We start from the raw sequence: 26,651 nt of genomic DNA on the forward strand, positions 1-26,651 counted from the left end.
GGCCTGTTGGGCTAAGCCTATTCAAAACTAGCATTTCCCTCACCCAGGGATTCTGCCTATTCACACCCATCCACTCCTTTTGTTAATTTTCCAGTCGGCCTACCATTATTCTCGTGCAACACGGTGGGTGAAATGAAGTGCTATTTATTGTTCATGGCATATCATTTCTCTGCATGGAAGGGGTTGTGGCTCCAAGAAAAACATGTTCGCTATGACCATTAGATGCTGTCTTGGTTGTTATAACAATCCTTCAAAAACCTGGGTCGGATCAACTCAACAGCTTGGACGAGCCTTTACCTGACTCGGCTCAACAATTTATAATTAAATTAATATTTATAAATTCATAAAGCAACATATATGATAGTAGGAAAAGGTAAAAAAAAAAAAAACCTGACATAAAGCTCATGGCACTCTGGTTAGAGAGATTAATCCATCTGGCGGAGTTTCGGGGTCAAAACACGCCTCTTAGTTTGTATGCATAAGATATTCCAGTTTTGAGTGACTCTGATTGACTCAACAGTTCACGCCGAGTCAAGGCCAAATCATACTGTGGATTATGTTTTCGTGGCGACTTGGCTCAAATTTTCTTCAAGTTGATTTGACTGGGCTGAGTTTCAAGTCGAGTCATGGAGTTTTGCCTACTGACTGTTCATTCTCTCCCAGATAAAAGAACGCAGAGAATTACAAATAATAGGGCCTGCAACCCCCAGGAAGGCCAATACAATTAGTAGTGAAATCCCAATTTGTATTTCTATCGATTGGTGAGAGTTGCACACAACAAACAGTTACATAATGTTGCAGAAAGAAACATTTCAGAACTGTAATTATAAAAAAAAACTCAAGCATATCTATTCTTTTCTTTCCTATGCAGGAGGACACCTCCCTCCAAATGTAATAAATCTATTACTACAGGCACACATCTTCACAGCATGCAATTGGAAAATGAATAAATCAACACGTCAAAGCAGCCATGTACAAATTTAGGGGATTTGACAATCGTATCATTTGGTTCCCTGATTTTGTGCCTTGCTTTGTGTGGCTGTAGACATTAGACGAAAACGGCTGACTATCTCTGTGAACGACGGCCGAGCCATGGGATCCGGGGCCCAACATTGCTCCATTAGCCTCCTCCACTCAGGGTCACAGAAATTTGGAACAGGTGGCCTCAGCGTGTTACTCACAATACCTCCTGCATGTGTTTGTAAACAAGTCTTTCATATTCATGATGTTGCAGTTTTCAAGTCAGGGATGATGATTGTTATTATGAAAAAAGACATGCTATGGCTATATCAGGGTCGGATTGTCAATCATGTTCTCCATACGTGCTACTGTGCCATGTGGGGGAGATCTGGGCAATTCAGCAGGTGAGGCACACTGTCATGTGTCGTGCCCTGAAACACAGGCATGTCTGTTTCTGGTGGGCAGCATGCACATGGAAGTGAGACTATGGGTCAATTCTCATCATAGTCCTTCTTTTCCCGTGCATGCAGACCAACTAATGATTGGACTGGCCTGGAGCTCAGGCCATGGCTAGGGCTGTTATTGGGTACCTGGACCTGCAGGTGCCTAATGGAACTGACCCAAGTTTAACGGACCCAATGGACCAGACCCAAGTTTAATGGAACTGGGTACCATTTACTGGACCCATTAAGAAATTGGGTCAGATTTGAGTCCCACCATTTGGAGCCAGTTAAAAATCAGGTCTAGCTGGGTTTGGGTCCCGGTTCAAGTTGGTTTGGGTCTAGTTAGTTTTAATAGTAAAATTTATATTTTTTCTATATGCATATTTATTATTCTAGCAAAAGAAATGAGGTTTCCTCAACCACACATGAAAGAGAGCCCGTTTACACACCATGCGTGTCAAAGTGGCACGTGTGTGATCCAATCCATCCATCGAGTGGGCTCAACCATGTAAATGATCTATTTGTCCTGAACCCAACTCAAAATCTAGATGCAAATATGGGTACCTGAAGGGAACCCGAACTGGATAGAATCCGGGTCTAGGTCAAGAACTAGACCTGGACCAAAGAGGACCAGACCCGGTACGATCCGGACCCAGTTAGTCGGGGTACAGGTACTACAGGACCTGACCTAAACACGACCTGTTGACAGCCCTGGCCATGGCACATACACGGTGGAAGTACATTGATGCAGGACAATTAACCACTTGCTTTAAAAGCTTGAACTGTTAGAGTATGGTGAATTAATCCCTTTATCTCATAGCCCAGGCCCCACATCTCATGGGTTAGGACCTCGGCCGAACCCCTCTTGTGGGCTCGTGGACCCCAAATCACATAGGCCACCCACCCCGAGTGTATCCCCACATCCCACGGGCTGCCCCACTCGAGCCCAGTGTGAAATGCCCCTGCATTATACATGTAAGAAAAAACCGAGATCTCACAACTCATATTTCTCTAATTACAAAGAACCCACATGTTGATAGAATTGAAAGAATCCAGTTTCACAGACTTCCTCAATTCAGGAGAAGAAATGAATACTTCGAAACATACCTATGATTGCGCCATAATGCATGTTGGCATAAGGTTCCTCTCCCGTGAGAATTTCCCACATGACAATGCCGAATGAGAATACATCAACCTGCAATTTAGGATAAGTCGGTACTCCAACTAGCTCAATTAAATTAAGCCATTACGACTTGAGGGGAATATGATAGAGAAAAACACCTATAAGCCCTTCTGCATTCTCTGGCCCATCTAAACATAAAGATGGGGCCGATTTTCATGTTTTACAATTGATTGACAAAACACTGATGTGTGTATCCATGTTTATTTGTTGTGCCTTATTAAGCTTAACAAAATAAAGTGTTTGTTACTTTCAAGTTTTTAATGGAATTAAGAAAGACGGAAGAAAATGATGAACTTCCTATATATTAGTTGCAGGAAGATATAGAGCATGCTCTTCTTTTTTCTTTATTTTCTTCTTCTTCTTCTTCTTCTTCTTCTTCTTTTTATTTTTTTTAAATTTTTTTAATTTTTTAATTTTTTTAATTTTTTAATTTTAATTATTATTATTATTTTTATTTTTAAGTGTATAAGAAACATTGATCCAGAGAGAACCTTTTTAATTAATTAATTTTTCTTGTGCCATGTGGAGTATAATTTAAAGGATGGTGGCTTACCTTTTCAGAGACCTTGCTACTACTGCCATTTAAAAGCTCCGGAGCCATCCATGGCAGAGTTCCCCTTACACCACCCGAAACCAGGGTATTTCTCTTAATTTTTGACAGGCCAAAATCGCCTACCTGGATCAAACAACATTACCCTCTTCTTTACTTGATGGTTTATATCAATATCAGTCAAGTCTTAAAATGAAAATATAAAAAGGAAACAGAACCCAGAGTGAGAAAATTGAGGAAATTTTGCACAAAGAGCAGACAGAAGTGGCAACACATTCAGGCGCAGGAGGTGGGAAGCATTGATTTCAAAATCCCAGCAGGTATAAACGGCAATGAAACAGGAGCAGGAGAGCAAGCCTAAGTGCAAGAAGCACCTGGGTAGAAGGTTCATGCAACTGAAAATAACAAAAAATTGACTTGGGGCAGAATAGAAACCTGCTTAATAAGGTTTCATTTTTTCTGCACCCCAAACATAGCACTGATTGATTTCAGGGGAGGCATACCAATAAGCACCCAAGAGAAAAAAGAAGAGGGGGTAGATCCAGGTGCAGCAATAGCAACACTTTAAATGCACTGCTGACTTCAAAAGAAATAATAATAATAAATAAATGGCATTCTTGTAAAAAAAAATATTATTTATGTAAATACCTTGCAAATCGGTCGCAACGGATCCTTCAAGTTGACAAGCAAATTATCACACTTCAAATCGAAATGCACAATATTCTTAGAGTGTAAATATTCCATCCCAAAAGCTGCATCCATTGCAATGATGAGCCGCTTACGGCGATCAAGATACCTGATAATTGCAATTGCAAGTAAACTTTAGTTCTCAAAATGGAAACTTAATGTTGAGAAGGAACAGTGAGGAGACTTACTTGTCCTTGCGTAGCAAAACATGTCTAAGTGAACCATTCACCATGAACTCTGCTACAGTGGCTAATGTTCCCCCTGGTCCATCTTGTACAACACCATAAAAAGCCACAACATTTGGATGGTGAAGCCTTGAGATAATTTCAGCTTCCCGCCAAAAGTCCACTGTCTGGAAAAAAAAAATGCACTTTGGTTATCTGTATAGCATTGGAGAACTAAGAGAACACATAAACCCATCACTGCTCAGCAAATATTACTAAAGAGTTATCCTGAGCCCAAATGTGGCTGTCCACACAACTCTACAAATATGCACACCTGCCAACCTGGCATGTGTTAGCTTTCCATGTTGCGAATCAGGGAGGCCCACTTTCAACATCAAACATGAACCCTTGAAAACCATTTTTAAACTATTCATTATTTTTGCGCATGTAAGGCACACTAGATGCATCTGCCTGATGCTTGGGTTGGGTAATTTACACCATATGGAACATCTGACGCACAGTTGGGGTGTCCAACATGAGCCAGGTTAGCATGCATGTGTACACATACAGGTGCGTCATGCGTGTGAGCATAGAAAAGCTCAAGCAGTAAGGAGGAAACAGGTTGCCAAATCAGCTTGCTGTAGTGGCAAAAAGGTCTGCACAACCAGTTGGGTTGCTTCTTTTCAAACAGGATGAATTGTGGTTTCAATGTCCTTGATCATCAGTTTCCAGCACAAAACAGAAAATAAAAGGGCAAAAATAAATCGACAGTATGTTTTTAAAGCTGGAAATCTCACCAATCTCTCTTGCTCAGATGATCGACCTGCAAAGCAGCTCTTCTTTATTCTTTTAATGGCGACATCTGTGCCCCTCCATTTTCCATGATATACAGTACCAAATGTCCCAGAACCCAATTCTTTTAGCTCTTCAAGGTCCTCATTCTTTATGATCTGTTTATAAGCATTCAGTAAAATATTAACACCCAAATGAAGGAAGAATGTCCAAACTTCTGAAAAAATTTCAACAAACAACAGTCTGAGGCTGTTGGCAAAGGAAGCAGACCCAAGAAAAGAAGCAAACAGGGAATATAAAATCAACTAATCTGATACAAATCCAGAGACTCCCCTAGAGCTCAAAATGATGATAGAAATATAACTTCCAGAGTGGTAGCATAAATCTCCAAGTATCCTGTCTGCCGTACACTGTTATACTTCCAATCTAACAATTTTTTTTATTTTTTGGTAAGCTGGGATTTAATCCAAGACCTGTGTTGAAGTGAGGTCGTGTTCCATTGAGCTATTGGCTTGAATCCATGTCCAAGGATATATAGAAGATATTTGTATTTCTAAAAATACCTTGCATGTATACAAGAAAACATGTTCCTGCAATTTTAGATCTTATTTCCTAATTGAAAGGTGTGTCCAAACACATCTTAAATGATACTCATCTGGAATGCAGCTTATACAAAAGCCATGACATAACATAATTGCAATCAAACAAGCTTTATATCTATCAACTAAAGAAAGCTCTTTTAAGTTGATTGCTTACGAGTAAGTATTTGGAAATGGTTACCTCTTTGGACAAATCAATTCATTTCTGTCGTTTGGATAGGCAAAACTAGTACATATTTCATCTTAGCAACTTCTTAACGATCTATAGGTTATTTCTTAGCACTGAAATTTATCAATGAGAAAGGAGCTGCAACTTATATAATGAATGATGTACAAGCCATTACAGTTGATGCGACTATCACAACAAATGTTTCCAACTCTCTTTGGTTCAGGATATGTGGGAATTTCCTGAAAAACAAAGGGATAAAACTGCCGTAGCCATCAAATCAGTGGCTTGAGAAAGGGACAGCCATTAGATAAATGGGCAACATTCAGCATTCAACGGGCAGAACTCATAATAATTGAGTGGTCGTCACAGTTGTCTAACCACTGACTTTTGGTCTAAAATCCATCATGTAGTGAACCAGCTGATCAACAATGCCAATCACTTTGCATGTTTGGCACATGTGAGAAGGGGATGGCACTTCATAAAATTTCTTTGAATTACGCATTATAAAACTTAAATACAAGCCAGTATTCTACATAACGTATAAGACATAATTTTGCCTGTGTATATAAATTATGTGGTTTTAGATCTTGCATATAGATATGCAATACAAGGGCATGAACACACACACACACGTGTGTGTGTGTGTGCATGCATGTATGCGGATGGGTGTTACTGGCTGAGTTACCATACACCTGCTCGGGCAAGGTGAGGGTTAGGCTTCCTGGGCTGCTGCATACTCTTTTGATACTCTTTCATATGGAAATAAAAGAGTGGTAAACACCTTATCTATGATCTCTACACCTGATTTAAGCTCCAGTCCATTCTCCTTGTATCTATTTAGCAGTTGGCACATGCCATTGCATCTTTTGGTTTTTCAGGTAAGACTCAAGTAAATCTTCCTGTGTTTTGATTCTTGAGCTTCTGACAATATATGATAGGAACCTGAAAAAATCCTGTCAGATTACTCCAGTAATTATAATACTATTGAATGGTATTAATCTCCACTCTACTACTTGGTTACTATCTGCAACTCCAGTTAAACACTGCACTTCTGTTTGGCCAATGTGTTTCTATGTTGCCCAATTTTCTATTCCTTCTTTTGCCAAAAACCTTGTTTCCTTCCTCCAGTTGATGAGACAGAGACAAATCATTTCTCAGAAATTAGCACTCAAGTTTACGACATCCAAGTTCTGATAGGCTTACCCCTATTTTGGGTTCCAGTATAGTTTCTATGAGGGCTCACTGACAGTACTTGTGAAAGTCGTAAACATGCCAAACATGTTTCCCTTCCCTTCTATGTGAATATTGATTGGGATGTTTGGGTCCACCTCTATATCTTTCATGAGATGGTTCCTTAATTATGTTTCATTTATTAATGATTTTTCCGATATGCATGGATTTACTTCATTGTTTTGAATTTTGAAATCAAATGTGCCAAGTATTTTCAGACTGTTTAATCTTCAGGTCAATATCAGTACCAGAAAAGAAGTGAAATTCTACACTACTTATTCAAGAGAAGTTACACACCTCATGAGTTTCTGGACTTCTTTGCTAGTTGGTGAACCTCTTTTTTTTTCTTTTTCTTTTTTGAGAAGCAACCAAATTTTATTAAAAGAGCGCTGAGATAGCACACCAAACTACAAGCCAAGCCAGGGAAAAAAAAAAAAAAAACCTACTAAGAACCATTTCCCATGTAGAGTTCTCGTTTCGGAATTATCCTCCATTTCTCCCTCCCAAAATAGGCCACAGGCCTCCCAATAAGCCTAGTCTCCAAAGACTCCTAACCTGCATCTGCAAGAAAACCCCATGCCACACAACAAGAAGATCACCCACCGACCCTAGCATGACCCAACCCATATTAAAACTCCTAAGGATTTTGTTCCACATGCTGAATGCAAAGGGGCAATGAATAAAGAGATGATTCACTGACTCTGGATTTCCCATACACATGATACAAACATTCAGAATCATCATAGACTGCTACCAAAGATTGTCTGTTGTTAGAATTTTTCCTTGCCAACCAGCCATCCAAACACCGCAACTTTTGGCGGGCCCCCATAGGACCACACATATCTAGTCTTCCTCACCTCTTTCCCCTTAAGGATTCATATAGGACAAAAAAGAATGATCAAACTGAGAACAAACCGGATTTATCCACATCAATTTATGCACAACACCCAGCTAAGGGTGCAAGCTTTATTCTTATGCATCCTGGGGAAATGATAAATATGAAAGCAAGTCTACTTTGGGTTATATGTTTATACTTAATGGAGGAGCTGTTTTATGAAACAACAAGAAACAACCTTCGACCACGCTTTCAACTATGGAAGTTATATATGCTGCTTGTTGTGTGACAGTTTAAGAATGTGTGTGGATTATGAGATTTTTTAGAGCCTTGGGTGTTCCTACTACTAAAGGACCACTCTTGATAAAGATGAACAACGGATTGGCTGTCGACCTCGTGAGGGATCCAAAACACCACAAGAAATCCAAGCATATCTAGATTAAGTATCACTACGTCAGAGATCAGGTGAGAGATGGGCAAGTCATACTTTATATTCCCACTAAAGAGACGTTAGCTAATCCCATGCCAAAACCAATTGCTAGAGATATATTTGAAATACATGTCAGGCATATGGGATTCGAGAGAGTTTGATGTATTTTGTAAAAGTGGGAGTATTGTAATTTTATGTGAGTTTTTCAATTGTATTTCCCCACTAATTATGATGGTAGAGATCTCATTATGCAGTATTTGACACTTGCACATGTGTTGGGATATAGTCCATGTACTCCCGAAAGTGAATGATGTAAATTATTGATGTTTTGTATCCAAAATTATTATTATTATTATTTTATGACGATAGGGTGTCCCCACCCCTTTTTAAGGCGAGACTAATCCCTACGGATGCATGCAATCACCCGCAAACCATGTGCATCGGGTAAAGCATGGGGAGGGGAATTGAACTCGTATCTAAAATTATTTATAAAATGAATCTCTTAAATACCCCATACATTGATTAAATATTCATGCGTAGTCAATTTTTTATAAGCCTTAAAATCATCAATGGTGGACCATGTACTTTGGGTTGTTTTTTGCTTATTTTTTCATCAGCAGGCCGGTCTTCCCCACTCACACAGGATTTAACCACCCTTGAGGCATGTTTAGGATGAGAAAGCATGCTAAGGTACAACCACCTTTTATAGCAATACAAAAGATGAGGAAGCTCGAGTTAAGGCACGACCACCTCCGGTCAGAGTTATATGTTATTGGATCCTTGACATGCTGGAAATGTTCAGATGCATTTTGCACATGTTAGTGCTAATCAACCTATGCCACTATATAGTGAATAGCTTTAAGAAACAGGAAATAACACTCTAAGGGTCGAATGACCAGTGTTGTCATGTGCGACCGTATATGCGCATATCCATATGCGATCATGGCACATATGCGATTGCATATGTGAAAATATTTGATCGCATATGCAATGTATGCGATCGCATATTGACCATGACACATTGAATTATTTTATTTTCTCCTCCATCTGCAATATTCTCACTCTAAAACTTTCTTACTCTCTTCTTCTCTTACATTTCCTAATTAGAAGTGGTCCCTACATTCCCTCTCTCTGGGAAGTTGGAAGATCAAGATTCAAGCACTTTCAAGTTTCAAGGAAGAAATCTTATTGACTTTCTACAATAATAAATAAATAGCTCATTCATTTTGTTGTTACTTCTTGTTAATTATATTGTTGAATGTCGATGATGTTTAATTCATTGTTTAATTGATTTTCTCTCTCAATTGTATTTTGATTATGTAAAATTAGTCATCTATTAACTTAGAAAAGTTCCCCTTGGTTTCTTATAAAAAAATTTTTTTAATTTTTTTCCCTATTTTATATATATATATATATATATATATATATGACATTCAAGGTTAGGGGTTGCTAAGCCAGCTCTCACACGCTTTAGACAGGGCATTTTTCTCCTAGTGATATCATGGCTAGAGTGCAGCTAGGTTAGGAGTTTTTGAGCCAGCACTCACGGCTTTCAGGTGGCAACTCCATTTGATAAGGTTAGGAATCGCTGAGCCAGTATTCATGTGCTTTAGGCAAGACCTGTGCATGGTAGACTTGACATAAGCATGGTAATCTCTACATTGTGGTGTGGGTGAGCAACCACATGCTTGGAGCATTGAGTTTGACTCTACTCTACGACCGATCTATCTATTGGTGCCTAATTCGATGTAATTAGTCCATTATGCGAGAAGGCGAGTCTTGTAGGTGACCCTTGTACACTCATCTACTCGTCCTTACGTACAAACGGATGAGATTGAGTGTCACTACTCTAGCATGCAATACGATGATAATGATTGATTCGGCCAGGGATATACTAGTAGGAAAGCGGCTTAATTGATTCTAAATTGCGTAGTTGTGTAGAAAGACCCCTTAGCAGCGACACCAAATTCTTAGGACTATAATTACATACTTTAAAACATCCGCCACGACATTATCAAGTTTTGTGGGATGATAATTTGCAAATTGTTTCTTAAAATTATTTGTATAAATAGTTTATTTTTTAAAACCTCAAATAACACTTAAAAAATGGATTTGTGATTTGAACTCAATAAAACAATAAGTGTGTATGCTAGCAAAGGGATCCTAGAACGAGGGTTGCCACCATCTGTTGTGGTCATGCGATTCTAGGGCAGACCACTGGAGAGCTTGGGACGTTTGCACTAATGTCGTGGGCACTTAGCATACAAAACCTATGGATAGAGATACCAGAATCCGGACTAGTCCCACTTTCCTGATTTTTGCTCCTTGTTTACAATCTCGATCAATCTTGTTAGAGCGGGCCCTATAACCATGGTTCTGAATGAAAAATGATACAATATGGCTTTGCATATCGGTATCAGGGTTGTATCGATCTATATTGATCATTTTTAAAAAAAAGCAAATATATAGATATATGAAATAAATTAAAAAAATAGGAAAAAATGATATCCAAGAATCTATCATTTTTTTTGTGCGTGTTTTGACCACGTATTCAATGGTGTATCGAACAGTATACCGGACCATTCTTTGATGAGAATGTTGTATGTCAATTTGACTTGTTAAAGGTCAACTAAATGAGACCTAATTGAACACAAATCAAGCATGATTTGGTGAACTAGGGCCCATTACATTGAAATCCAACAAAAATAAGATGAAAATATAAAAAAGAAAGTGAAAGTTTACCCTTCTTTCTGATTTTTCCCGTAATAGACCACTTCGCTACAATTTGTTGAATCCCATTCAAATCATTTGTTTTGATCTCAAAATAGGTCTAGATCTAGCCTAAAATGAGTTTTAAGCTTCTTCCATGGTTTAAATGAAAGAAGAAGAAGAAGAGACGAGTGAAATTTAAAAAAAAAAAAAAAAAATCAAATTAGGCTTTTATGGGTGTATCGGCCAAATCGGCCTTGTATGGGTGCCGATACATCCCGTATTGGCCGATACAAGCCAATACGGGTCAATTTTTATTTTGTTTTTGGTATCGGGCTAACGATCCCGTATTGCGTATCGTCTCGTGCCGATACGAATTTGATATGGCCGTATCAGTCAATACAATATTGATATATCTATGCCTATAACATTGTATCCCCACTATAGGGTTGAGCAGGAGATGCCGGACGCATGCATGCTAGACATGTGTTAGCATGCATGCATGTTAGATGCCGGATGCATACATGCTGCACACATGTATGCTAGACACATGTTTGGAAACTAGCCATTGCTAGTGGGGCCCACCAACACATGGCAGCAAGTTCCACCGCCTCTGGAGAGGGTACAACATAGGGGGAGAGAGAGAGAGAGAGAGAGAGAGAGAGAGAGAGGTGTGAGCGTGCGCAGTGCATATGCAAAACAGTGAAACATATAAAAGAAGGGCATGCTCTTGTGCTTGCTCGAGGTTGCATATATTGGCATCCCATCGTAATCGTCAGATTGGCCAAAATAAATGGATGTATGTTTTTGTGTTCCACCTAGCCACGATGCATTACAAGAGAGCGACCGGACCCTCTTATCTGATCTAAGGGAAAATGGGCTAAGGTCCAAGAAGTATAAAGAAGTACATCTGAGTCAAGTGAATTGGCTCGTCTTTCCCTCAAATGGTTGATTTGAGCAGGAGTTGATCTTCGTGTTTCGGCTCCTTGATTCAGTCGTGTAACCACATCCCTTGATCCGTAATAATAATTTAAATATAACCTACCAAGTTGTCTGCGTGCACCTGACAACACACATTGCCATGGGCCCACACCCAACATTATAGAAAGAAGCCTCACTTATAACATTTTAATGGTAATGATACCTTAAATTACTTAAATAAGCCCATACAAAAGGGCACTTTTGTGTTAAGGCCTAAGGGTTTTTTGTAATTACATAGGGCCCCCATAGAGGCTTTGTTTACACGAGCTCCCTGTAACCCAGTTGTGGTGAATAGGCTCCCTAAAACACTAGTTTTACATGGGCCCACAAAGCTTTTATTTAGATGAGTACCTTACAACTATAGTGTGTAAAACACCCAAGAACTCTAGGGTGTACATGTTCTATATGCAAAATCCACTCCGTCCATTAGGTTCTATCCCTGAGTCTAGGTTGTGGGGGCAAAAATTAGTCAACGATCATAGGCTTGTGTGGTGGCACCATCATATCTTTCATCAAACCCGTTAATCAGGTGTAACTAATGTTTTAAATATCGTTATCGTGTAATGTATAGCACCCTTGGGATATGGATACATATCGGTTATCGCATGGGATATATAGGTTGTATCGCGTAATGTATCGCTGTTGTTGGGAAACATGGGAACATCGGAAAATTGGTCAAATTTTTCAATGAAACTTCAAGGATTGTTGAAAAAGACATCAATACACACTTAGAAATCAAAACATTACAAAAAAAAAAAAAGTGCACATAATAAGGGTTTCCTTTGTATAGGGTCCTAATATATGCACTTTCCAACTGAACTGATGCAATTATATTCATATAATTTATAAACATTAGAAGACATGTATGGAAACACAAGCAATACATTCAAAAGCAAAAGAAGAATCACTAGATTAGGTTATTTGGATACAAAGATTGCAACTAATTTGCGAGAAATTGAGAAATTTTGATTTTTCTCAATTTTCTACAACTTGACCCATCTCCCTCAAATTTCAAAATCGAAGATCCAAATCCATGATTTTCATGGAGGAGATGAAGAATCATAGATTCGTAACCATTTGACACTGATTTAATGTGATTTACAATAAAAACATGGATCGAAAATAACAAATGCTCATTAGATTGAATAGGTGGGATATATCGGCACTACCTGTGCGTTTCGCATCGCACGGGTGGGATACAGGATATATCGTGGGATATATCGGCTGATATCGTTGATATTTAAAACACTGGGTGTAACTAACCAAAATGAAGCGAATGTACAAAAATCAGCATGATACAAAACTCAAGTGGCTTATGTCATTTGTACTTGAGAGGTTTTTAGAGAAATTTTGACATTGTCCCACTATTGTGGACCATAAGATTTCTTTAACAGGCTGATATTTTGTATGTGTGGTTCAAACTAGACAGAGTGGATTTACATGTGTGTGTGTGTGTGTGTGCGCGTGTGTGTGTTTGCGTGTGTGTGTTGTGGTGGGGAGAGTAGGGCTGGAGCGCAAGGTGCACTCTCAAGCAAGGCTCACCCAAATTTTGGAAAAACAGTAGGCCCTTTAGGCCATTGGAGAGAGGTACGGTGAATCCTCTTCCCCTGTTAACTACCTTATTTTTTAAATAAATGCTTTGGGAGAGGGAAGTGGAGAAAAATGTCAAGAGCCTGTTTTTTGCACTGTGCTTTCATGAAGATCGTGTGGCCTGGCATTTTTAATGAGGCTAATACCTCTTGGGTTATGCCGGGATCAATCAAGGTGCTCTTTAGATCTTGGCATGGAGATTCAGGGGGTGGTTTAGGCAAGCATAGATGGAGAGTGGCTCTCTTGGCTGTTCTTTGGGTGATTTAGCTGGAAAGAAATAACCGAACTTTCAACAATCCTTCCCAGCATGCTAGGGGTGTTCTTGGGAGGGTTCTGGCCAGTGTTTCTAAGTGGTCCTCTCAGTAATCTGTGTTGGTTTTGTTAGCTCCTGTGCAGGTGGGGGTCTGTTGGGTTCCTCTGTTTTGTTTTGGGTTCAAGGCTGAGTGTGTTGTATAGTTTTTTTTGGGTTGGGAGGTCTATATAGATTTTTCCTTTCTTTTCTGTTTGTGTTGTTTCCTTTTGGTTTCAGCCTTAATAAATTTCGTTTTATCTTTCAAAAAATAAAAAGAGGGGGAGGTACAGTGTATCCTCTTCTCCCTTTCTCTTCTTCCCTATTTTTCTCTAGATTCCGTAAGCTTTATTTCTTGCAATTATGGAACTTGCATTACAAGAATCACACTAGGACTGGCTGTGAACAGGTCAATCTGTGCAGTTCAGTCATTCCTTTTCTAGTAGCATTAATAAATAACATAAACAAACATGAATAAGAAATGAACATGCAGCTTGACAGATGTCTTCAGCGAACAGAAGAGACTTCACTTGTAGAAAAGAAACAGTGGGATGCTTTCCAGTACAAAAATGCCCTATTATGTTCTGTACAAAAATGCCCTATTATGTTCTTGATTCTTGAATCTTAAGCATAGTTAAGGCTACTTGCAAGAATATGACTTCAAATCCTACTCATAAGACATTACAGTAGCACCTGTGTTCAACATCTGAGATGTTCATCAGCCAGGCCACACTGTATTTGTTGTTAAGGCCAGATAATCAGGCTGGTTGGACATTAGGTCACATGGATGTCGAATGAGAAATGTTGACGTATTTTCCTTCCAATCGTCCCCATACATGCTGATGATTGGCCAGCCAGACTTTCAGGCCACAGCACATATCTGATGGGGTCCACCTGATGAATGGACTGGATCTTCCAAATGGTGAAAGTAGGATCCAAAATCCTAATATCTCAATTATCCTTATTATAAAGCTTCTATCATATTAAAGAAGGTATATAACTAAGAAATAATGGTGCACCTGACGGACAGTAGTAAAAATCAAATCATATGATGGGCATTTTACATCATCATGCTGCACAAGCAGATGGAGAAAATATTCTGTAGGCATCATACCATACCTGCAAGTCACTGAAACCAATATCAACCAGAGAAGAATCAACAACACGTCCATCATTATGCTCGGCTTCCAACCTCCCTTCCTACAGGCATCAGTTTGATTAGGCAAAGCAACCAAAATCGGCTAAAAGTAAATGAATGGCATTAAACCATCCCACTTGAGAAGAAAGATACCTCGTACTCTAAGTCTGGAGTTTTTTGGTTTCCCCCTATATTTGAAAATGAGGTATCCTCTACCTGCAGGCCTTGACTGCCCTTATCCCCTAAATGGGAATGGATGACCTGAGAATAGATAAAATCTGGGTGCAAACCACTGGTGTCAGCTCCAATAATATCTTCTGGTTGTTGCATAATATCCTCGTTGAGATCAACTTGAGATTCCAAATGACCTAAGGTAACTCCCTCACTCTTTAAAGGTGAAAATCTGTAGGTTTGAGCAGCACCCTCTTCGACCATTCTGTGTGGAGAGTGAAAAACAATATGATCCTGATCCATTAGAGAAACATCTTTCCGGCCAAATTCATCTGGTGCCAAATTTCGAAAGAATGACCAGTTCTGAGGTTCATGGTTCTGCATGTTTAGGCTCAAGCCAGCTTCATCTTTGTTCAGGGGACTCATAACTGTGGGATCATCCGAAATTCTTGCCATGGAAAATATATCAGAAAGTAAATCAGGGGGGAACCGATCGTTGATATCAATAAGAATATCCCCTTGATCCGGCAGACCTGAAGCAGGATCTTCCTGCAACTTTATCCCAGCCCCTGGGCCCGCAGATGGGATTTCTGGTCCAGCTACCTTATCAGCGCGTGGTTCTTTAAGATGAGCTTTGACCCTGGTCATTTCACCATCATTCGAGTCTTCCTCCGGCCCATGATGAACAAATTGCAGAGAATCCATCCCCTCTTGTGCAAAGATGGGTTTATTCTTATTCATATGCATAATTGCATTAGCCAATTCTTTATATTTTTCAAACTCCGTCAGTCCATCTTCAATGGTAGGAGGACTTGTATACAATGGTTTTTCTGGATTAAAGGATTGATCAGCATGGGAAACTAGGTTCCCTTCATGCAATGGTTCAACAGATTCAGTGATAGATTCTTCTGGCACTAGACTAGGACGCAAGTGAGTCTTAAGATACTGAGAACCAATGTTATCATCAGATTTAGATAACCGATTTAGCGACTCCATCTGCTCCCGAGGAATACTCTCAGATTGAAAGACACGCTGAGTATGCAAAGGTGGCTCGTAGCAACTAAAATCAGCTGGATCACCCTCAGATGTGATGTAATGGTCATCGTCATTAGAATAAAGACTTTGGCTTGCATTCACAGCATCAGGTGGTGTTGACACCCGTACAGGCTCCAGGATGTCACCATTATATCGGGAAGGCAATAAAGATGTTCCTCTCTCAGGTGGAGGTGTGGACAAGGACACTTCAGCTGGAATGTTCTTCGGAACAGAACTAGCATGCTGCTGCATGGAAGAAACAACTTCCTTCTGTAGAAATTGATTTTGTACAACTTCATTCTTTTGCTGGATTGGACCTTCAACTTTCAATGTCACCTCGTTAGCCGATACTTCTAAATCCTTTGGTCTGAAACCACTGTTTAACCCTTCAGACAAACCTCCCTGTGGCAGAGACACAGGCTCGTGGAGGGGCAACGGAACTGAACTTTCCCCAAACAGTGCATAATGTGAATTGTAGCCATATTGTAAAGGCGTGAATGAAGAAATTGAAGCCCCGCCATGCACATCACTATAGCTGTCAGGAGGGTGGACACCCAAAATTGGGTAGTGCCCACCCTCTGCATAATGTGTTATTTGGCCCTGATAAGGTTGCACTTGGGTTCCGTAATAGTTCAATGAACTTTCTTGCATTGGCGTAGAAGATGGAGGTAACAAAATGCCTGTGAAAGGTGGAGCAACTGATTCTGTCTCAAATCTGCTTGCCTCCTGAGCACCACCAATGTTAGGACTGTGTAACCGATCCAAATCATTTGCCGACATGCTTCCTAAACCATCACCGTTCTTTTCTTGTTCTGAATCCATGCCATTGACAGCAACAAAATACTGTATTTCAGAATTTCCATCCAGGCTGCCAACACTGGAATGAGCATCATCCAATTCAATCGCAGAAAACAGAAACATCCGGAGTTTTTGTGATCCCTTGCTTCCTTCTAGCACGCTACATTCCTCCATCATGTTCTGCAGATCTTCATCACAAGACACAGATACCAACGCATCGAGATCCTCCCCAGGCAGCTGATATTTGATGGTATGAGCTTGGCTGTAAGTCTTCGAGGCCTTCTGCATGAGTTCTTGCCAAGAGATGTCCTTGCTTATTCTAATAATCCGTGTATCACCTCCCACATACCTAAGTTTCCCGTCACGTGGACGGGGTAGGATTTTACCACCAAAGCTACAGAGGATCTTTAGCTTTGCCAACGAGCTATCAGAGGCCCCTGAAGAGATGTAACCATGAACGGCTCCTCGACTGCTGCCATCACCCGATGGAGAACGCAGTACTGACTGTGCAGATTCATGGTAAGCCTTTTCTTCAGATTGATAATGATAAGAGCCTTTCTTCTCAAACTCCTTACCTGGACCTTTTTCTCCCCTAATAAGCATTGAAGCATCTGATCCACTTTCTGACCCTATGTGGGTAATGCCCAGAATTCCCTTCAGATCCGTATAAGTAGTGATATTCTCCTGATCTCCAGCTGCATTTGGGATGGGGGGTTTTCTGGAATTTGCCCGTTCCTGCATAAATTCAAGAGCAAACTCCTCTCCTGTCCGAATAGAGTAATTCAACACAGGTTTATTTGTACCTGATACATTCAACTCCGGAGGTCTGGCAATGGTACCCACGGTACTCGATGGGACCTGCAAGAGCCTCTGATTTGCAGGGCCAAGTCCCTCACTTCTAGTCACCATGGAGTCGTACTTATATTGTTCATAATTTTTTGATCGCTCAGCCAGCCCCTCTAATTTTCTTTCCATTTATCTCTATTCGATGAGGATGCAACCCCCCGAAGTGAGAAAAACCAAGAGGATTAAATGTGTTTCAAATGCAATTCCCAATCCCTCTGATCATGCAGAGAGCTCGAGTTTCTCAAACAGGGTTTGGAAACAGGAAATAAGCTCTTGCTGATTTCCTATTCCAGTGACCCTGCTTGAGCCCTCTGCTTGATCAAAATCAAGGTCAAAGATCAAGGAGGTATATAACATGATAGTAATCAGGCGATAGCAAGTTTACTCCAAGCAAAGATCTTCAAATAGAATTATACTGTCATAAAAGGGGAAAAAGAAACCGTGTTAGTTAAATGTTAGATAATCTTTACAACAGATGAAAACGAAGTCATGAATGATAAACCAAAGATGACATCATAAAATCAATCATTTATTTGGGCTCAGAAAGGAGAAGCCCAAATTCACTAATAATTATTCAACAGAAATGAAGAGATTAGATGACCTATTTTCAGAATCTTGAGCAAATCATGAGGAAAAAAATGCAGGCAATTGTTCCTGCTCACTATCTAAAATTTTTGTCACCCTTTTCATCAAATGAAGAATCTAATGACTTCATAGGAAGAGATTAGATGTTCCTTGTCTCGAGTAGTAACAATCTTATATGACTAACTGATTATTTACTAATGTTGCACATGTATGAGATGTGCACCGAAAATCTTTTGGTGAATACCATGGATGGGGGTGTACCCCAAAAATCGCAACAATCAGGTGATCCAACCTCATTGGATTGAAGAATTGTAAATGGGTGAATATGAAAGGTCCAACCAATGTTCAACGTTCAATGTGATGGATGGCTAGGAGCATCTAACCAGTGCAATTTTTGGCCTATGGTCTACCCATAATAGTGTTCAAAGCATCGGTATCACTAAAAGTTTCACTGGCAGGGGATACATAAATAATATCAATACCGCCGATAACCGGAAAAACGGGAATACATGGGGAAAATAGTGAAATTTTTCAGTGAAACTTCAGGATATGCTAAAATACACATATTTGCATATTTAGGAATAAAAATTTGCAAAAAGAATGCATACATAATAAGTTTCCATTAATGGGGGCCTAAAAGCATGTGTTGTCGTAAGAAATCAGTCCCAACATTCCATCCATCCCATCTATCCATCCAACCATCCCATCTAACCATCCAACCTTTCATCTAAACATCCATCAATATTTCATAATATCGACAACACAAATATTTTGCCAAGGAATCGTCGACAACTGGAAAGGAAACGAAATGTTGTGGTCTCGATATCGCCCATGTTGCGACAACGATATTTTCGATATTATCGTCGACAAATTGAACAGTAAATACAATCATGCGCCCATTAAATTTATTTTTAAAAAAAAAAGAAAAAAAAAGAAATGGAATTTTTCAATAAACAGATTTTTAGCGATATCGATACACCGGCGATATTATCAAAATATCGCGATCAACTGACAAAATAAGTGGCACCTGGAACTTACACAGTCGAAAATATTGGCGATACATCACTGATGCCTGGAATTTTTTTATACTACCAGTGTTACCAGTATCGCTGAGCTGGAGATACGGATGATATCGGGGATATTTCGATAATATCAGAGATACTTCGAACGATGACCCATAATAGGGCACATACTGTACATACATGCCCCTTGCACATAGATTGGATGATTGATAACTAAGATATTAGTGTTTTTTGTTGCATCAAATAGCATAGACATTAAAGACATTTAAACAAGTGGTTGAAACAATATCAAGGACCTCAATTAAGTAAATACATCCCTAGCTGTTGAGATGGAGAAAGAAAGCAAGGCAGAATACCATCACCTTGACTCGAACCACTGATACTGAGATGGTAAATACAAGACTAGCAGCAAGATGTTACTTCCAAAAAGAAAAAAGAAAAAGAAGAGAGAAGAAAAAAGAAAGATACTCCATAACATACTCCCTATCAAGCAATGGAGTTAATCATTTTTCTGTTAGTGAGTCTGTGCCAGCCATAAACCTATGTAGTGTGTAGCTTACACTATGTAGCGCAGCATAGCCTTAACACTATGTAGCTCATGAAAATAGCTTAAGTTGCATGTAGCCTATGCTGCATGATAATTTGCATACACCACACGCTACATAGACCACGCTACACGCTACGTAACTAACATTACGAGCTATTTTTCATTAAAATCAACTAATATTTTCAATGATTTCTTACATTTTTCTATTTTCAATAAAATATATGTAATCTTTTTAATGTTTTAATAAAATAATATAGTTAACAGTATTAAATCAGTTTTGTTGCTCTCTTTACTTTCATACTTGATCATTACCCTTTCCTATTACTTTAGATTGCCTTTGGTTGCACCATATATCGTGAAATGTTGTTAGATTTCATTATCAATCGGTCTAATTTGGTGCAGAAATCATGAAATTGGTGCAACCAAGAGCAACCTTGATTAAAAATCTGAAAGTAGCTTGTAGCTTACGCTACACGCTCTGGTCGCTCGGGCCGTTGTACCTTTTCATTCCACCTAGTTTTGGTGTGTTTCATTCCGATCATTGCATTCAATAAGAAATCCAAATAGAGAAGGAGAAGTAGCTTATGCCTCACGCTTCGGAAGGGTGTACACTACGCTACACACTATTTGCTATTTAAAACACTGGTATAGAATTACAAAAAGGGTTTCTATGATAGGATCAGGAAGAAACAGGAGTCCAAGTCAAAGAACTAAGTGCAACTGCTGTAGTTCACTCAAATTTAAATAACTAGCATGTCTAGAGCTCAAGTCTCAATGAAGAACAATACCTTGTCCTTACAATTGGGTATCTAAGTCAGGTATTCCAGTTTATTGATGGAATAAAATGCCACTGCTACATGGAAACCTCATGAATCTGATCACCATTATCAACATCATCTTAGTCATTCTTTGGCGTCAGCTTTTAAACAGTAGATTGGGAAAGGTGCCCGCTGGAGGTGGACATCAACCTTTTGCTTCTACCTGGGCTCTGGAATCGCCATGGCAGAGGCTCCATGGATCCTATAATTTGCAAAAAGGCAGCATAGGTTACAACTCTAGAAGAGGACAAGGCAAAATGGGACCAATATGATGTAGGAGAAAATTTCTCAGGTGCAAGGGTTTCATGCAGAAACAGCAATTGAAACAGAATTCGTGGTCTTGCTTCTAAAGTCCTTAGCTTTGCATCTTTTCTGAATTGATTTATTGGCCTCTTGTTTGTGGGAAAAGACCCAGAAACATGAGCTCTGGCCCCTATCCAAGCCTCGAGGTAGGGGCACAAATGGGACAAGTTGACTTCATGGGTTGGTTGTTGGACCCGACCAGACCCAACAATAAACAAGTCTACGTCCAAAAGTTTGACATGATTACTAGATGGGTCAGGCCTCGGACCTCTCAAAATCAGTCCAATTTGGCCCGCCAGTCCCCACCCTAGAACTTGGGTCTGAATGGTGAGATTTGGAGCATCTAAAAGTGGCCCAACCCAGGCCCAGATCTGACCCAGATCCAGAAGATTAGTTATTAATGTCTTGGGAAATCCAAATGTATAGCAAAATTAACACTACCAAGGAAAGTGGGAATTGGAAAAATCACATAAGATTAATGGGCTTAAGGTGAAAATTGGAATTCATGTTTTGGAGCTCATGTGATTTAAACCTTTTACACAACCAAAATTTGGGGCATTATCTGCATAAAACCCGCCTGTAACATTTATACCTGTCCAAGACAACCCAGGCAAGACGCAAATCAAAACCATGAGATAATCATACATCTAGACCCAACCCACTAAAAAAATGGGTTGGCCCCCTTTCTGGGATGCCTTTGCCCCCATTCAATATCAACATGACATAATGCCTGACCAACCTGATCATTGAGCCATAACAACAAACACAGTGTGGCCAAAGTGATGAACATCCCAGATCTTGCACAGAGGCACCATTGCCACGTGCAGTTCGGATTGCAAGCTGCAATGCCTGAATGAAGCCTGTCAAAGATAGACAAAATAGCAGGTCATTCATTGTTGTCGATTCTATTCCAAATGGTTGAGGGGGGTCCTCGTTGGTGTCTTCCAACGGTTGTATGGCCCTCAAGATACTTATTTTAGGCCAACTTTCTGGTTGGAGCTAGCTGGAAGTCCAAGTAGATGGTGGGTGCCATCAAGGTATGCAAAAACATAACGGCTGGTACCGTTACGCGTTATGGGGTCGTAACGGTGACCCCTCAAATTTCAACCCATAACGGCCGTTACAAGGCCGTAACGGTTAGAAAACGGACATATTTTTTTTTTGGCTTTTAAGTTCCGATTATTCATGTTTTTTATACTTTTCTCTTCCAAATTCTTCTTAAACCATTCTATTGCAAATTCCGACCACTCTTAGCTTGAAATTGAGGAGCAAAACAAGTTATTTTAAGGATTTTGTTGATTCAAAGCTTCGTGAGCGATTTTCCGGAATATCTTCAAAATTAGATATTTATACATTTTCTTTCAATATATTTTTATTTTAATGGTTGAATATGATGTGTTAATCATAGTAGAACATATTAATATGCATTTAACAGATAATGCTAGTGATTTTATTTTATTTTCATTTTCAGACTATTTTCGGCCGATTTTTAAAATTTATGAAAAATAATTTTTTTTCAATGTGTTTCTGTTTTAATGGTTGAATGTGATGTATTAATCATATTAGAACATATTAATGTGCATTTAATAGATTATGCTAGTGATTTGATATACACACACACACACGCGCACACACACACACACACACACACACACACACACACACATATATACATACGGATTAGTGACTTTATGCATATATTTTCTTATTTTGGACAAGTTTTGGAGCTTCTTAGGGTTTAGAACATAAATTCATCTTTATTGATTAGATTCAGAAGTTCGAACTTTATGTTATTAATCTATTTACATTAGGTTTCAAGATTTGAATTAATTAATTCATTCTCCTATAAAAAGTAAAAACTGTATACAAACGTAGAGAATCGAGTAGACTCTCACGTAGGTCATATCTACCTAAGGAAATGTCTGGGTCTAGCCAATAAAGAAGCGAGGATATATTGGATGATAACATTGTCAGAGGGTAGGTGGTACCAGGCACCAAATGAAGTACAACTATTGTGAGAGACTAATAACTGGTGAAATTACGCGACTCAAATAGCATTTGTCACATCGAAAGAGTCAAGCTGCAGGATGAACTGGAGTACCAAAAAAGATAATGATCTTAATGCAAGCCAGTTTGGATGAAGTCGAAGGGTAAACGTGCTACTGGACAAAAGAAGAAAGATGAGATTTTTGAGGCTGCCCGACAGAAGGTGTTTGGTCTTGATTATATTGACGTTCGTGATGAAAATATTATTGATTCTAACGAAGATTCAGATTGGGAAATAACTATAATTAGGAGAGAGAGCTTACGTCTTGCTTGTGAAGAGGAAGAACGCCGGCGCATGTTTGGCGCAAGGGGGTCAATACGTGATACAATGGGGCAGTGGGAGTGGGAGTGGGAGTGCAGCTTGTAGTGCGACTACATCTGCAAGTGAGGTGGGGTGGGGGAGAGGGGTAAGTTGGGTGGATTACGACGTATGTTTGGGAGCCGACGGGAGTCATCTTCACGTGATGCACCTATACATTTGGACGAAGAAGTAAATGAGCTCAGAAGACCCACTATTGATCCAATCATGTTTAGGAAAGAATCAACTAAACGGAAGAAGATAAATCAAATGTGGAGTAAAAATGTGGAGTAGAACTTCTATTGAGAAGCTAGGTAGGGCAACAACAAAGTTATTTATACATGCCAACAAACCTCCTAACGCGGCCACTTCTCCATATTGGCAAGTGGTAATTGATGCAGCAGCAGAACCAGGTGAAGGTTATAAAGCGCTCACGACTAGGGAGATTAGGGAGAAATGGACAGATGCAGAGTGTGCGGATGTGAAAGCATATATGGCTACCTTTAAACCCATATGGCAAGCCAAGGGATGAACAATCATGTGCTATAATTGGACCGGCCCAACCAAATGCAGCATGATCAACTTCATGGTGTACTGCCACTTGGGAACTGTGTACCATAAGTCAATTGATGCCTCAGCCGAAACAAAAAATTCTAATTATATTTTTGGAGTAATGGATAAAGTGGTGGATGAGATTGAAGAGGAAAATGTGGTGCAGATTGTGACTAATAACGAAACATCATATAAGGTTGCAGGACAAAAATTGATGATAAAGAGACTACATATTTTGGTCACGATGTGCTGCCCATTGTATTGATCTTATATTGGAAAATATTGGGAAAAAGAAGAGTGTTAGGGAAATGGTCAAAAAGGCAAGACAATTGAAGACATTTATTTACAACCATAATCAAGTTGTGGCAATAATGAGGAAGTTCATGAAGGAACGAGAGTTGTTGAGGCCTACGGCTACTAGATTCGTAACAAACTTTATAGCCTTAGAGAGTTTATACCCGCATAGGGGAGAGTTGAGTGAGATGTACGCTTCCCTAGATTGGCTCAACACAAAGCATGGGAAGAAAACATCAGGGACACCGGTTAAAGTTGTCAACACCATACGGGATAATAAATATTGAAAGAAGGTCAAGAGGATCCTAACAGTGATGTATCCACTAATGAGGGTACTCCGTCTTGTTGAAACCGACAAAGCACCTACTATAGGCTTCCTCTACGACGTCATAGATAAGGAAAAGTTTGCAATTCAACGTGATTGTACAAGCTGAGAATCTTATTGAAAGATGATAGACAAGAGATGGACAACACAACTCTATCATGGTCTTCATGCAGCAGGTTACTACCTAAATCCTAGGTACAGATATGCCCAGTCGTTTGTTGCGGATAATGAAGTTCGTGCTGGGCTAAAGAATGTGATAAAGAGATTAGAGCCCAACTTAAATATGCAAATAAATGTGTTGAATGAAGTAGATACATTTGGAAATCGCCAAGGTAGCTTTAAAGATGCTCTGACACATCATGCAGTATCTAGGCTACAACCGGCTAAATGGTGGATAAATTTCGGAGAGAGTACAAAGTATCTCCAAAAAATTATAGTAAAAGTTTTGAGACAAATAATATATTCTTCTAGCTGCAAAAGGAATTGGAGTTGTTTTGCACTTATTCATTCAAAGAATAGGAATAGATTGCAAACTAGGATGTTGGATAGATTTGTCTTTATGCACTACAACATGAGGCTAAGAATGCGACGACATCGTAGGAGCATTACAGGTGCCAGTGATACGGACTACTGTCTAATAAACTTGGACAATATTTATGATGAGGACGACTCGCTTCTACCTTGGTTGGAAGCAAGGGAAAAACATATTGAAGAGGATAGTGAAGAATTGAAAGTTGATAACTCAATAATATGCACGGCGTAGCAAGAGAGTCGTGCAGCTATGTTGGGCCTAGAAAGAGGGACAACTTTAATGCAAAGTTCGGTTCAAGTTCAATGGAACGGAAGAGTACGAGTAGTAGTAGCAGTGAGACCAAGTCGAATGATCATGCTGGTGATGGTGATGACGCCCCTGATGTCGGCAGTTCTAGTGTTGCTCAGCACACCATATAGCCTTCTACAAATCGCAAGGCCGATGAACATCGACAAGGAGGTACACGAGGTCAAACTTATGAGTGTACTGAGTCACAATACAGCCAGCAGGAGGAGGCTAAGTCTAGTGGTGCACCAGGACGTCTGGAACATCAGCAAGCACATGGTCTCGGGCATTATGATGAATATTCTAATGGCCAATGGGATTATGGTTATAATGAGCCTATTCCATCACATTCATGTTGGAGTAGTCGTCCTAATCCATATCCATATTATTATAGATATCTAGATCCTTCTCAATCTCAGGATTCCCAATAGCCTAAGTACGAGCACTAGTACGGCTATTCAACGGACACTGGTGGATATCCTTACTCGGGGTTGGAGTCGTTGCCTAGTCAGGATCAGTCATCTTCTGGTTTCGTTGACTTGGTCTTTCCCTCTAGCACTAGATATTATAGATATGCAACACTTATTCCACAGCCACAACCTAATGATGACAACGACATGTAGGTGGAGGTCGAGCAACCATAAGAAAGCAGATTTTCATTTAAGTGGTGAGTCAAGGAATGACTGAGTGATGACTCGTGATTTTTATCAAGGTAAGTATTGCTATATACCCATTAGTCCATTACCCACAATTTCGCCAAGCAAGTAAGCACACACTTGACACTGCCGAACTTGTACTTAAAATAACTCCCCTGACAACCAACCAAGTAATCCTTAATCAAGTTGCAGGGGAATATATCAGATACTAATATATATTTATATATATATATATATATATATATATATATATATATATATATATTTGACTTGAGAATGACAAGACAGGAATCATAGGATAGGAGGAGAAGTCTCTAATATGTTGAAGACTTTAAAATAGAATGAATATTGTAATTTTTGCAAGTCTGGACACTGGACACCTCAATCCTCAGGTATGTTAATAACTTAATAATAATATAGAATAAATTATAAAAAATAATTGCAAACACCTATACATGTAAGATATTTTAATATTAAATTCATTCTAATATATCTATCATTGATGTTAGATAGTTGGAAAATTAAATAAATGAGTTTTGTAGTCAATTCCAGGTTGTCAGGTTCATAAATTCATCAGACAGTCCATTACAACTTCTCAACAAAGAGTGGACCGTTACACCACCATAAACATGTTCAAAATTATAAATGAATGCATATTTGGAATATTTAGAATATTCCGGATTTTTTGGATATTTTTCCAGATTTTTCTGGCTTAAAAAAAAAAAAATTCGACCGTTACGGCCCCGTATCAGCTAATACGGAGCGTATCCGTATCAGTAATGATGGGAA

General features: G+C 39.4%; 1 protein-coding gene across 3 annotated transcripts in view; it reads right to left on the reverse strand.

Annotated features, from left to right (window-relative positions):
• Nucleotides 1-724: 724 nt before the first annotated feature.
• The window catches only part of LOC131242065 (uncharacterized), a 40,185-nt gene continuing 14,258 nt past the window's right edge, over nt 725-26,651 (reverse strand). For 2 of the 3 annotated variants that reach the window (XM_058240453.1, XM_058240461.1), the window contains exons 2-9: nt 14,903-18,014; nt 14,731-14,811; nt 4,785-4,937; nt 4,012-4,175; nt 3,785-3,932; nt 3,140-3,262; nt 2,511-2,598; nt 725-1,189 (exon numbers count right to left, since the gene is read on the reverse strand). In XM_058240453.1, coding sequence (XP_058096436.1) covers nt 1,002-1,189; nt 2,511-2,598; nt 3,140-3,262; nt 3,785-3,932; nt 4,012-4,175; nt 4,785-4,937; nt 14,731-14,811; nt 14,903-17,728 — 3,771 coding nt within the window. In that variant the 5' untranslated portion in view covers nt 17,729-18,014 and the 3' untranslated portion in view covers nt 725-1,001. The remainder of the gene's footprint in view (nt 1,190-2,510; nt 2,599-3,139; nt 3,263-3,784; nt 3,933-4,011; nt 4,176-4,784; nt 4,938-14,730; nt 14,812-14,902; nt 18,015-26,651) is intronic. The other variant, XM_058240470.1, reaches the window with a different exon arrangement.

The sequence above is a fragment of the Magnolia sinica genome, chromosome 1, assembly GCF_029962835.1.
Source record: "Magnolia sinica isolate HGM2019 chromosome 1, MsV1, whole genome shotgun sequence".
Classification (NCBI taxonomy): Eukaryota; Viridiplantae; Streptophyta; class Magnoliopsida; order Magnoliales; family Magnoliaceae; genus Magnolia; species Magnolia sinica.